A 13,457-nucleotide genomic window follows, 5' to 3' on the forward strand; every position below is an offset into this window, starting at 1 on the left:
TTCTCACTTTTGTTTGAAGTTGAAGTGCTATAATAACACTAAAAACTGTAACTCAATAAATATCTATGTCTATATGTCATACAGACATAACTTTAAAAAAGGCAAAATGACTAAAATTTAAATGAAAACAGCAAATATAAAAAAAATAGTTTCATTTAAAATAATAAAAATGTAATAGTATATCAGTGAAACTTCTCTTCATTATTTCAGTCACTTTTATTTTACAAAAAAAAAAAAAAAAAAAAAAAAAAAAAAAGCATTTTTAGAATAACAATTTTAAGGATGCACCAAATTTGGAAAGTAGCATTTTCGCTTTTCGGCTGAAAGAGAAAAGAGACATTAAACCGAAAATGTTTTAAAATTGTTGAGTTAAATTTAAAAGTCCTATAAAATTACTTTATATTATTTATTAAACTAATAAATAATTATTACAAAGCATTTGGTTTCGTATTTTGGCCAAGTGCATCCAGAATGTTCGGTTTCAGCCTAGAATTTTCATTTCGGTGCATCCCTAAATAATATATATGCCCTGTAGAGAAAAATGCATTAAAAGTTGGCACCAGTACGTTTTGAGACGTTAGTACCTGAAGGAAACAGCAGATCTGTTTAGTGAGTTCGAGAAGGCTGTCTTCGCCCTGATGCAGGGCTCTGCTGATGGCCACCGTCAGCCACTCACGGATGGCCTGAGTGTTTCCCTGATAGAAGAGCTCGGTCGGGGAGCAGCTCTTGCCCTGCAGCTCGTGGAGGACAGACTGAGCCAGCAGAATCGAGTTTGAACTGATTCTGCCATCTATAGATGTGAAAGAGAAATGAACAAATACAGAAAAGTGAGCTTTATTCTGACAAATGCACTTCAGTCATTTTATAATTTTATTTCCTATATGTATTAAAGGAATATTTCACCCAAAAATGAAAATTTGTTAAACCACCCTCAGGCCATCCAATACATAGAAGAATTTGTTTCTTAGTGGGAACAGAATTGGAGAAATTGAGCATAACATCACTGGATTCTCAACACATGCTCTGCAGTGAATGGGTGCCGTCAAAATGAGGGTCAAAACAACTGATATCCATCTTGATGGATTTGCTTCTTACAAACAAGCGGCTTTTGACTTCACAAGATGTTAATTGATAGACTGGTGTGGTGTGGATTATTTGTGGATTAATGTTTTTATCAGCTGTTTGGACTCTCACTCTGACGGCACCCATTCACTGCAGAGGATCCATTGGTGAGCAAACGATGGAATGCTACATTTCTACAAACCGGATGAAGAAACAAACTCTTCTATATCTTGGATGAACTATTTCTTTAAAATGTAAATTTGGAAATTGGACCAAAGAAGTTGGCAACCCGTGTTCCTTAAAATATTCCTATGACATCACCTGGCAGAGGCGGAGCCAGCAGCTGATTGGACAGGAGCTGCAGGTGCTCAAGTGTGATGTCTCGCACAGCAGGGATGTGGAAAAGACGTGTGAATGTGTGAGGGCTCTTGGGAGCAAAGATGTTGAGCAACGCCATGCGGCAGTACAGACGTGCGAGAGCACTTTCACATCGCAGCAGCTCTCTGAAACACACATATACACACACAGTAATGAACGTTAATAAAATGCAGAGCTTAAAAAGGAGAACTCTCTCCCTGACATTTTTGAATTTACAATAAGAAATGTGTCTCTAAATGCATTACCGGTGAATCTGGATGTTGCTGCTGTCCAGAGACACCAGGCCGTTCGCTGCAGCCCTGCGGGATCCTGCCGGCGGCCTCTCCAGCATCTCAATGGGGTACCAGTAGCGAACTAACACTCCCTCACTGCGGAGATACGTCTCCACCTGCACCAGCTCATTGGCCTGAATACATACAAATCAGTCAAGTTTCAGATCTGCTGCATTTGAAACAGGTACATTTAAAAATGGCTAAAAGGCTGCTGGATGTAATAAATACCACAAAGTCTGCAAAGAACGATTAGAAAGAATAATTCATTGTTTATGTTCATATTGTTTAAAATATGAAGTATTTATACATCAAATCAAAAGGCTTTTTTGTGTTCTGTTAACAGATTCGTTTGGAAGCCTTTATATGACCAATGCAGATACTCACAGAGTCGACATCGAGCACGACTCCATGCAGGCCAAAAGTCTTCAGCATCCCCCGAATGGCAAACTTTGGTAGGGCTGTGCCGCCTGTGCTGCTGCTGGTGTTGTTTCCCTCTGGGCAGCGGATGCCCACTGTCAAACCTGAGAGAAGAACAGTGACACTGTTAACCTGTTACTGTAGCAAAAACGTTTAAATATTATTTATTTAAAGGGGTCATCGGATGCCCATTTTCCACAAGTTGATATGATTCTTTAGTGTCTTAATGAAAAGTCTCTAATATACTTTGATTACAAATCCTCAATGGTTGTGTAAAACAACAGCCTTTTTACTATGTCAAAATGAGCTCTGCAAAAATCAACCCATTCTGATGGATTGTTCCTTTAAATGCAAATGAGCTCTGCTCACCCCACCCCTCTCTTCTCTCTGCTGCTTTGAGAGATTGTTTACCAACATTCAGCACGTTTAGCTGCAAAAGTTGTTAACTAGCACGTTATTAGAAAAAGTGATTGCAGAGATTCATAAAAAAACAATTACTCACTTCTACTGTAGGTGAAGCTGGATCATAAATTAGTTACGCGAACATAGACGCATTTATGTAGACCGGGAAGCGCATTTCCTTCACAAACAAACTTAATCCACTGCATCTTCAGCGGCTCAGATGTCGGGAGTAAATGACGACCACTACGTTCATTATTACATCCAGCAACAAAACATAATCTTGTCTAACTTACAGCCCTGCTCCGGCATCGAAACAATGGAGGTTGGACTGTTACAGCTGATCTGAGGTAAGACGCTCATGTCAATCAACTATCGTGGGAGCGGCCTCTGTGGGTGTGACGGCACACCGACAGGCATCTGAGAACGGCTCGATTTGAAAAAGGGGATATTATTTTTAGATTAATTAAAAACCACTGCATGGATTTTTGTCATTATAGGGTAGATTTGTACATACACTGCCAACACACATTAATGTTCAAACAACATGTAAAAGTGAACTTTGCATCCGATGACCCCTTTAAGCTTTATTTTAAAAGTAACTTAAAATGCTGATTAAAATGGTAAAAACTAAGAATACACAAAACACAGGAAAGTGCAGATAACTTCAGACAATGTGTGTTTCACACATACCTTTACGGACTTTGTCGATGGTGAACTTATTTGCTTCATCTTTAATGTCCTCAATGGTTGGAAGGTAGAGGTCACGAGGAATACCTCCATTCTCTTCATACAGGAACTCAACAGTCTGACGTGCGATATCCACCATTCCTGCCACACATTAAAGCATTATTCATATTAGACACAGAGAAAACCTTGAGGAAAAGAAGTGTGCTTAATTGTATTGACCGTGCGCTTGTAGTGTACTTCAAATCTTAAAAGTATATTTTTAAAAAATGTACTTGCAGATAAAATAAAATTAATCAAATAAAAGGGCACTTAAGAAAGAACACTTGACTGTTCATGACTGTTTTTTTTAAGTGCACTTTTAAAAAGTGACATTTGTAATAAATGTCAAATTAAAAATTTTGCTTTAAAAGTACATTTTATATTATTGTTTAAATAACAATTTATTGTGTTTTAAAGAAGTGCACTTATTTGGATGTGTTGACTAACATACTAAAGCACATGTTAATCACTTGATTAGAATTTTGTCAATATTACATTTAAAGTTAAGATTTTTTTATGCACTAATTAAGTAGTTACAAATGTACTTTAAAAAACATGACAAAACTTTTATTAGAAATGATATTAAAAGTATATTTTAGTTCATCATAAAAGCTTGTCAGTACACTCAGTAGTACTTTAACCATACTGTATTTCCAAGACAACAGAAGAAATTATGAAATTACATATGTGACCCTGGACCACAAAACCAGTCAAAAGTAGCATGGGTATATTTGTAGCAACAGCCAACAATACGTTGTAGTCAAAATTATCGATTTTTCTTTTATGCCAAAAATCATTAGGACATTAAGATCATGCTCCATGAAGATATTTTGTCCTACCGTAAATATATCAAAACTTAATTTTTGATTAGTAATATGCATTGCTAAGAACTTAATTTGGACAACCTTAAAGGCGATTTTTTCAATATTGTGATTTTTTTGCACCCTCAGATTCCAGATTTTCAAGTACTTGTATCTCAACTAAATATTGTCCTATCCTAACAAACCATGCATCAATGGAAAGCTTATTTATTTCAGCTTTCAGATGATGTATACATTTCAGTTTTGAAAAATTGACTGGTTCTATGACTGGTTTAGTGGTCCATGGTCACATATAAAGATGTACTTAAGTCCTACTGAAATGAGTCAAAAATCACTTTAGAGTTCAGCTAAACGCATTTTATAATCTATTACAATTAAAGGGCAATTAAGTGGAATTATCACATTCAGTTTGCATACAGTATTTTTTTAAGCACATAATATGTACCCTTTTTAAAAGTGTGCTACAGTGTACTTAGCCATTGCAAATAAAATCATATAAATAAATCATTCACCCAGCTGAAGAGCTCCTTTGATCTGGTCCAGGCCGGACTTCCTCTCTGCCTCATTCCTGAAACGACGGCGAATGGTTGGAAAAACTTTGGTTTCCCATGCTTTCACGAGCAAAGCGTAATGATCCTCCTTTACAAAGAGAAGAGAAAGAAACTTTTCTTCAAAAAGACAGTTTGAAACCACTGTGTATAATGTGTGTAACTGTATTTTTATGAAATTAAGGGCCTAGTTCTCAGCTCTTCATACCCTAGGAATGTCTTCATCATCTTCATCATCACTCTCATCATCAGCAATCGGTGGCGGATGAGCGTTTGGGCCTGAGAGGACCAGATTCTCATAACTCAGTTCCACCTTATAGTGGCAAGAGGCATCACTATTGTACTCTGTAAATAAAATAAGATAATAAGAAATTTTAACCCACATGAGCTGCATCAACATTAAATAACATCTGCCTTACTGATTCGATCAGATAATTAATTTTATCCTGTTGAATGAGGAAAAAATTCAAAACATTATAAACCAAAAGTTTGGAATAAATAAGATTTTTAAATGTTTTTGAAATAAGGCTTTTCTGTTCATCAAGGCTACATTTATTTGATCAAAAGTCAATTAAAACAGTAATTTTGTAAAATATTATTGCAATTTCAAATAGATGTTTTCTATTTGAATATATTGTAAAATGTAATTTATTCCTGTGATCAAAGCTGAATTTTCAGCATGATTACTCCAGTCTTCAGTGTCACATGATCTTTCAGAAATCATTCTAACATGCTGATTTGCTGGTCAAAACACATTTCTAATTGTTATAAATGTTGAAAACAGTTGTGGTGCCAAATATTTTTGTGACACTGACGTTGCTGTGCTGTGACGACCGCAGCAATGCGACACGGGGGGCCATGAGACCCCGAGTCAGACGCCACGCTGGTGCCGGCATCATTGTCGCTGTCAGAGGCCATGGCAAAGGGCAGAGCCTCGAAGTTAGCGCTGATCTCCTCTGAGAGGTCCATGCAGAGATCAGCAGCATTTCGGTGAGCCTGTCCCTCTGCGTACGCAAACAACCGGCAGCCAAAATTTGCATGGATCTTCGTATTCTGAAAAAAAAAAGCAGAATCATAAAGAACAATTAAGATGCAGGGATAAATGGCAAATAAAGGTACCAATGTACCTCCCACACTGCCGTTTCATCTTGTTTTTCTTAAATTAGGATGCATTTACTAGATAAGCACAATGACATAAAATATTCAGTCTTGACCCGGGGGAAAAAAAAAACAACTAAATAAAATGAATTTTGCTTAAACCACACTTAATTTAGATTTTTTCCCCTCACCAAGACCTAATATCTTATGTCATTTTGCTTAACTGGTAAATGCATCTTAATTTAAGAATTTTAGATATTGACTAAAAACAAGATAGAAATGCTAAGTAATATAAGCCTTTTTTGCAGTGCATAAAATGTCTGTCACTGAATATCCCACAACCGCAGAACCCAGAAAAATAAATAATATTGATAAATAATTATGATGCTTTGTAGTGTGTTTCATTTCTTTATTTACACTCTGCAAACTGAAATTTGTTTGTCCATTTTACCTTTGGTCTCTTTAACATCTTTTTGTTTTATATATCATTTTCCATCTAAATTATCATCTCTCCTTTTTATTCATTAGTTGTATCGGGTATAACAGCCAGTGTTGTTATTCTTAATGAAAACTACACATAATTTTTTTTTTTTTTAAGACATTAAAATTAGTTGCGTTTTAAAGAGAATTTAAAAACGTAGATTTTTCATTTTAGTAATTTCAGAACTTGAAAATTAGAAATGTTCCCTTCGCAGCTAACTGAAATAAATAATTTTCAGTTTTTAAATTCTCTTTAAAATAATATTTTATAATACTAACTTTTATGTGTGTGTATATCTATCTATCTATCTATCTATCTATCTATCTATCTATCTATCTATCTATCTATATATAGCTTACATTTATTTATTTAAGTTAGCTGCCAAGGGAACATTTCTAATTTTAAAAGTTTAGAAATTACTAAAATTAAAAATAAATTGTAATAAAAATAATAAAAATAAAAATAAATTTAAGCTAAGCATTAAAAAAATAAACAACTAAAATTAAAATAAAAAATATAAGAATAAAAGTTAATTCAAAACACTAATAAATAGTATAACAGTATACAAATAATACTACAATAACACTGATAACAACATACCCTTATGTAATTAGCAAATTATTAGTGATTAACACCACTTTCAGGGACTTTTTAAAAAAAAAATAAATTAACTAAAACCATTAGTAAACATTATTTATCATTTGTGTGCAAACCTTCTTCTGAATGTGGACTACTGGCCACATGCCTCCGGCCACATCCTCCAAATAAGGAGCGAGACGCTGACCGCAGTACGTGAAGTAGACTCTTCCTTTAGGAGGCTGACCGGGTGGAGGAGGAGTGCCTTCCAAACGCTCCCAACCGATGCCTGCAACATCACCTGTGTCAAAACACACAGCACAGACCATCACTAGAGCAGCCCCACAACTCTGTATACACATGCATGAACCAAAGAAATATCAATTAAACTTTGTGAGTGATGAGAAATGGTGCCATTGGTTGCCATTAGAAATCCTACTAACTTTACATATTCAATATGTACAACACTCCATTTCAGCTCTTTAAACAAATTTCAGTTTTAAGACTTAATAATGTAACATAAGTAAAGAGCAATTAGAGAGCATTATAAGAGCAAACAGAAAGTGTTAGTTATAGGAGTTAAAGAAAAGAACAGGCAACACACTGTTGTTGGGAAAGAACTATGCCTTTAACTGTGCTTTAACAGTTTTAGAAGTAGCTTTTCCAACAGTCGGCTTAAACAACATAATGTGCTGAATGATTAAAGTCGCTCCTGTCTCACCAGGAAGTAGAGCCACGTCTAGTCTCACACTCTTCCACTGCAGCAAACTGGAGCCATTATAGTGTACGGCCCTCCCATTACTGAGCGGGAGAGAAACAACAAGGACGACACGTAAAAAGAAAGGCGTTAGGATGGGAAGCAGAGGGGAACAGAAAGAACAGGCTGATAGTCAGTACAAGTCAAGTGAATGTGTTAAATCGAGAGGGTCAGTACTTGTGGAATAGACAGGTGCCGACAGGACTGGTCCAGGCGCCGTCTCGCTTCTCCGCCTCCGGGGAGAAACCAAACGACACTATAGGGCCGCTGTCGTCCTCTGAGTCTCCGAAAGAAACAATCTCGATCTCCCAGTAAAAGGAAGGAGCCTGGAAACCAGAAAGAGTTTGAGGCTGGTTCAAGAAAGTTGCTAAGGTTTTGTAATGTTTTTGAATGAAGTCTCTTCTGCTCACCATGGCTGCATTAATTTAATCTAAAATACAGTAAAAACTGTAAAATTGTAAAATAATACTCATATTTAAATAAAACGGTTCTCTATGGGAATATGTGTTATAATGTAATTTACTGCAGTGATCAAAGCTGAATTTTCAGCATCATCACTCCAGTCTTCAGTGTCACATGATCCTTCGGAAATCATCATAATATTCTGACTTACTGCTCAAGAAACATTTCTAATTATAAGCAATTATGAAAACATTTGTACTACTTTGTATTTTTGTGGAAACTGAGATCATTTTATTTTTCAGGATTATTTGATTAAATAGAAAGTTCAAAAGAACAGCATGTATTTGAAATTTTGTACCATTATAAATATCTTTACTGTCACTTTTGATCAAATTATTATTGGTTTATTACGGTGAACTAAAATTAAACCTTACAAAAAGTTACTTGAATTGAAAATTAGTTGAAATAAAGAAAAAAATTAAATTAAAACAAGAAAAACTTATTTCACCTAGTTGCTATTTTAAGTTGTGTTTTCATTTTCATTTAAAACTATATAGACATTAAAGACAACTAAAACTAATAAAAATGACAAAGACACAACAAAATTACAAAAACATTTACTAAAATTGTAATGAAAACTACAACATATTTTCGTAAAATCTAAATTCTAAAAATCTAAAATAACAAAAGTTCTGAGAAAAGTCTTAATTTCTTAAAAAAACAGGCTGTAGTTACCTGGACAGGCACAGGTGAAGTGGCGTAGATGAACGTTCCTCTGGGAAGGCCTCCACCTGCGCTCGGATCAGCCAGAAAGGTCACAGAGGTCAAGTGTGAGGAAAACATGCAGGCGCGAACCGGAGGGAAGACACGTGATGGACACCATGTGATTTCCTTAGGCTGCGGAGAGAGGAAGAAGTTCAGTGTTTGCTAAGCAAGGTATTATTAACAACTCCAGTCGGATTATTTAGTCAGCCAATCAGCAGGCTTTATGTCTGCCAGTCATTCTGTGTGTTTACAGGGCAGCCCATATATGGCAAGCAGGAAGCTGATGATAATATCACACAACAACAAAAGGCTCTTCTCGATCACATTAAATAAAGCATTAATGAGGCTCATCTCACCTGTCGCTGATCAGTTTGTACTGGAGGTGGTGGAGGACGAGCACAGTCTCGATACAACATCCGAACCCTCTCACACTGAGCCTCAACCATCACTAAACGCTCTCCTGCAAACACACACACAACCACTGATGCCTAATTGCCTATAAATGCTGTTTCACTTGGAATATATATACTGCATTAGTTATGAACCACATCTATGCTTCATTGTATGAAACACACACACAATAACACCTTTGTTTATCTTCAGAACACAAATGGAGATATTTTTAATATTCTCATCATTTTTCTCTATCCATTTTATTTATTTATTTATTTATTTATTTATTTATTTATTTATAGTTTTCAGTTTAATTTTTGCTTAGGTTTTAGTAATTGACCAAAAATACAGAATAAAGTTTTAGTTTTTTAGATTTCTATTTAGATTTAATTTATTTTTATTTCAGTTGTAATTTTAAGTTCTTCAACCCAGGCAACATTTCACAAACATGAATAATTTTCTAACAAAATAAGGAAATACTACTGTCAGTGTTAATTTAGTATTATTTATACACTATTATAGTATTTCATAAATAAAAAACTAAAATTACATAAAAACTATAAAAAAAAAAAAAAAAATATATATATATATATATATATATATATAAAACTAATTAAAATGACAAACACAACAAGTCCTAATTTTAGGACTTTTAGAGCTTCAGCTTAGTAAGTTACTACTCTAAATTTCAATTTTTTTTATTATTATTATTATTTTTTTTAAATTAAGTTTTTCATCTAGTATTTATATTTCATTAGATTTTAGCTTAGCTCAAGAATGCTTGCTTGATGCTCAGGAACCAATAAGGTTTGCTCTGTTAGTTAATGTATTGTTTTAGAATTAAGTAGAATTAATAAACAGAATTGTAAAAAAAAATATTTTCTACAATAAAAATAAAGATTATATTATTATTTTACTATTATGAATATATAATTGATATTTTATATGAATTTTATATAAATTATATGAACTGTATTAACAGTATAAATATGATTTTTTTAATCATTTTGATTGCTGTTGGATGTACGAAAAAAACCTAATTGCACTGGCGCTGCATTCAGGTTCACATCATACTGGTGTCGGCACTCACCAGGACTGCACTCCTGAGCGATCAGGTTGAGCACCTCCACTGCTGCTGGACACTGCTGAATAAACTCCTCACAAAACGAGCTGTCCTCCAGCAGCTGCGCCATCACCAAACACGCTCTGACGGGGTCAAACATGCAGAATAAACATCCCATATCCCAAACAGTACTGTACAATAATGCACATACAAGAAGAGTCAAAACTCACTATATTTGACTTCTAAATTTGGGGTCTGACCTGGTTCTGATCTCAGCCAGAAGACGCACCACAGCCATCACAGGACTGGATCCGTCTCCAGACGCCGGCAGGGACGTGTGTATGGACAGACTGCCCTCCTGCGGCAACAGCATGGACTGCACGGCCTGAACGACCTTCTCCGTGATGGACAGCTTATGCAGCGGCAGAGCCTGATGGCAAACACACAGAGATCCGTGAGAAACATGACAGCAGATATCTGAGCTGCTTCACAAATCAGCAAGACGACATCACTTGAAGAGTCCACAGGTAAAGGCAAGTTTATTCATATTAAAAAGTGGTATAATTCAAAGTGTCTGTTTTTCTGGCTTTAGCCCAGGTTGCATTTATTTCTAACAGTACGTTAGTCACTTAAGTGGTAAGTAAACAGTGGGTTGTTATCCTATATTTATGAATTGTCTATTAACTAATTATGACGATTTCACCATTCATCATTAATAAAAGAACAGTTTTTTAGCTTTTTAAAAGTTTGTTAACTAAAGCTAAAACCATTTAAAATACATTTGTCTAAAAAATAGTTAAAATTAAGTAAATTATAAAAATTGATGGAAAACCTAAACTTAAATCAAAATTAGAAATGTTGCCTTGGCACCTAATTAAAAGTTAGAAGTTTAAACTGAAGTGCTAAAATTACTAAAACCCATTTTAATTTAAACTTATTTAATTTGATATTTTAGTACACTTTCATGTGTTTCTTATCACACTTTTAAGAAGTGCACTGTGTTATAATAACTTAAAATGTACTTTTAAAGTAAAACTTTTAACCTAAAATTATGTTTTAAAAATCTTGTCAGGATTTAAAGAAATACTCTTATTTTGATGTGCTGGCTAACATTAAGCACATGCAAAGTACTTGATTATAATTTTAAACTGTTAATTGTATACTGTATATTACATTTGGAAATCTACTTTAAATATACTAAACTGCAACTTAATCATTACAAATGTGTAATTACAATTATATCACATTTAATTAACAGAAATGACATTAAAGTATATTAAAGCATATAGGATGCAAACGATCCCAGCCGAGGAAGAAGGGTCTTATCTAGTGCAACGATCGGTCATTTTCATTAAAACAAAATACAATTTAAATACTTTTTAATCTCAAACGCTTGTCTTGTCTTGCTCTGCCTGAACTCTGTGTGTTCTGACTCAAGACAGTTAGGGTATGTCGAAAAACTCCAATCGTATTTTCTCCCTCAAGTTCGAAAATCATTTCAAAATCATCCTACATCACTGCAGAAGTACCGACCCAGCCTTTGCAAAGTGAACATGCAAAGAAAATCAAACACCCTTAACAAAAAAGGTAAAACAGCGATATAGGACGATTTTGAAATTGAGGGAGAAAATGAGATGGGAGAGGTCGGAAAGAGCAAGACAACACGATCATTTGACATTAAAAAGTATATAAATTGTATTATTTTTATGAAAATAACTTCATTTCACTAGATAAGACCCTTCTTCCTCGGCTGGGATTGTTTACAACCACATTTGTGATCGTTTGAAGCCGCATTTAAACTGCATTTTGGAAGTTCAAACTCGGGGCACCATATCAGTCCATTATATGGAGAAAAATGCAGAAATATTTTCCTCAAAAAACAATTCTTTATGACTGAAGAAAGAAAGACATGAACATCTTGGATGACAAAGGGATGAATTATACGTGAACTGTTGTCCTGGAAGTGGACTTCTCCTTTAAGTGAGTCAAAAACACTCTAAAGTTCTACTATTTGCATTTAATAAAAATAGAAAAAAAAGAATACATTTTCATTTAATTTTAATTAACAGCCACTTGACTGTATGTAAACACTGCATTCAGATCACACTGACCATTAGTATATTCTTTTAAAGTGTATAATTTCGTAATAATTACTCTTTATGCTAAAGTGCACTTCATTTTCACAAGGAATAACAAGGAGTATTACGAGTAAAAATGAATAAATCAATCTCAAAGTTGAAGAGGATGAGGTAGATAATACTGGGCAATGAAACAGTGACAGAAAACATTTTTTTACTCAGTGCAAATGGAAACAGCAATGCTAAATCTATGAATTTCTGCAGTTTTACAGACATTTAAGGCGTGGTTACCTCAGAGCGAGGGGTGCAGAGGCGTGATATGGGTACGGTGAGGATATCAGATGCTTTGCTCGTGCGCCGATACTCGCAAGAGGGAAACTTGACCGTGGCGATTCCCTCCTGCTCATTAATGGAGATGACGACCCCAACACTGTCCAACACACCTTTACCCACCACCTGCCACCCAAAACACACACAGACAAATACTTCAGCAAGATACTACTCATGTGAACAACTCAAATAATTAATCTGCTAAATTATGCATCTGAAGCAATTGCACACCTGGACTTCAGAACCGATTTTAATGGTCTCCTTGAATCCTCCCAACGCGCAAAGAGCCGCTACGGCCTGTCGACCAATGGCCTGCAGTTTTGCTAACTTCCTGCCGCTGCTGTTGCCGCTCTCCAGGATACTCTCAGCGTACTTGCCCAACTGCGGGATGTACATCAAAGCCCTGGACAACACCTGAGGGAGAGAAGGCACTGAGTGAACTACACAGGAAGATTTTAGTGTCTGTTTTAGTGCTCAATGAAGATTTTATTTTAAGGCCAGCTGTAATTGCGCCCTTGTTAGGATATGAAAGAGCGCAGCTCACCTTTTCTGCAGTGCTGGTCCATATTTGAGCCGTGTTGGATTCAGGTGCGGTCAGAAGACTGTGCAGCAGAGCGATGACCTCCGCCGCCATGCTGTTAGCCACGTGGCCGCTGATGAAGGGCCGCACTGGATCTGAGCTGTGTTAGAAATAGAAGGGTTTCAGTCATCCTTCCTTCTAGAAATTTCTTGAAATGAGCATTTGAAATCATTTTGGAAAATTCTGATATTACAACTACTTCTTTGTCACGTACACACTGCAAGTTTCAGGACTGACAACCACATTTATATGCGGGAATGAGTCCCGTAAACTATCGCTCCATGTGTGTCCTTGTTTGTTGTTTTTTT

The 13,457-nt window shown here is 35.4% G+C and overlaps 1 protein-coding gene across 4 annotated transcripts in view; it reads right to left on the reverse strand.

Annotated features, from left to right (window-relative positions):
• Positions 1 to 13,457, reverse strand: part of LOC127168051 (probable E3 ubiquitin-protein ligase HECTD4) — a 76,643-nt gene that overhangs the window by 21,126 nt on the left and 42,060 nt on the right. For all 4 annotated transcript variants that reach the window (XM_051114556.1, XM_051114554.1, XM_051114555.1 and 1 more), the window contains exons 40-57: positions 13,114 to 13,249; positions 12,801 to 12,983; positions 12,531 to 12,695; positions 10,422 to 10,591; positions 10,189 to 10,304; positions 9,062 to 9,165; positions 8,676 to 8,837; positions 7,716 to 7,864; positions 7,503 to 7,582; positions 6,919 to 7,082; positions 5,442 to 5,679; positions 4,835 to 4,971; positions 4,591 to 4,717; positions 3,222 to 3,359; positions 2,097 to 2,233; positions 1,686 to 1,846; positions 1,384 to 1,565; positions 585 to 790 (exon numbers count right to left, since the gene is read on the reverse strand). In XM_051114556.1, the coding sequence (XP_050970513.1) occupies positions 585 to 790; positions 1,384 to 1,565; positions 1,686 to 1,846; positions 2,097 to 2,233; positions 3,222 to 3,359; positions 4,591 to 4,717; positions 4,835 to 4,971; positions 5,442 to 5,679; positions 6,919 to 7,082; positions 7,503 to 7,582; positions 7,716 to 7,864; positions 8,676 to 8,837; positions 9,062 to 9,165; positions 10,189 to 10,304; positions 10,422 to 10,591; positions 12,531 to 12,695; positions 12,801 to 12,983; positions 13,114 to 13,249 (2,755 nt within the window). The remainder of the gene's footprint in view (positions 1 to 584; positions 791 to 1,383; positions 1,566 to 1,685; positions 1,847 to 2,096; positions 2,234 to 3,221; positions 3,360 to 4,590; positions 4,718 to 4,834; positions 4,972 to 5,441; positions 5,680 to 6,918; positions 7,083 to 7,502; positions 7,583 to 7,715; positions 7,865 to 8,675; positions 8,838 to 9,061; positions 9,166 to 10,188; positions 10,305 to 10,421; positions 10,592 to 12,530; positions 12,696 to 12,800; positions 12,984 to 13,113; positions 13,250 to 13,457) is intronic.

This window comes from Labeo rohita, chromosome 7 (genome assembly GCF_022985175.1).
Source record: "Labeo rohita strain BAU-BD-2019 chromosome 7, IGBB_LRoh.1.0, whole genome shotgun sequence".
Taxonomy (NCBI): Eukaryota; Metazoa; Chordata; class Actinopteri; order Cypriniformes; family Cyprinidae; genus Labeo; species Labeo rohita.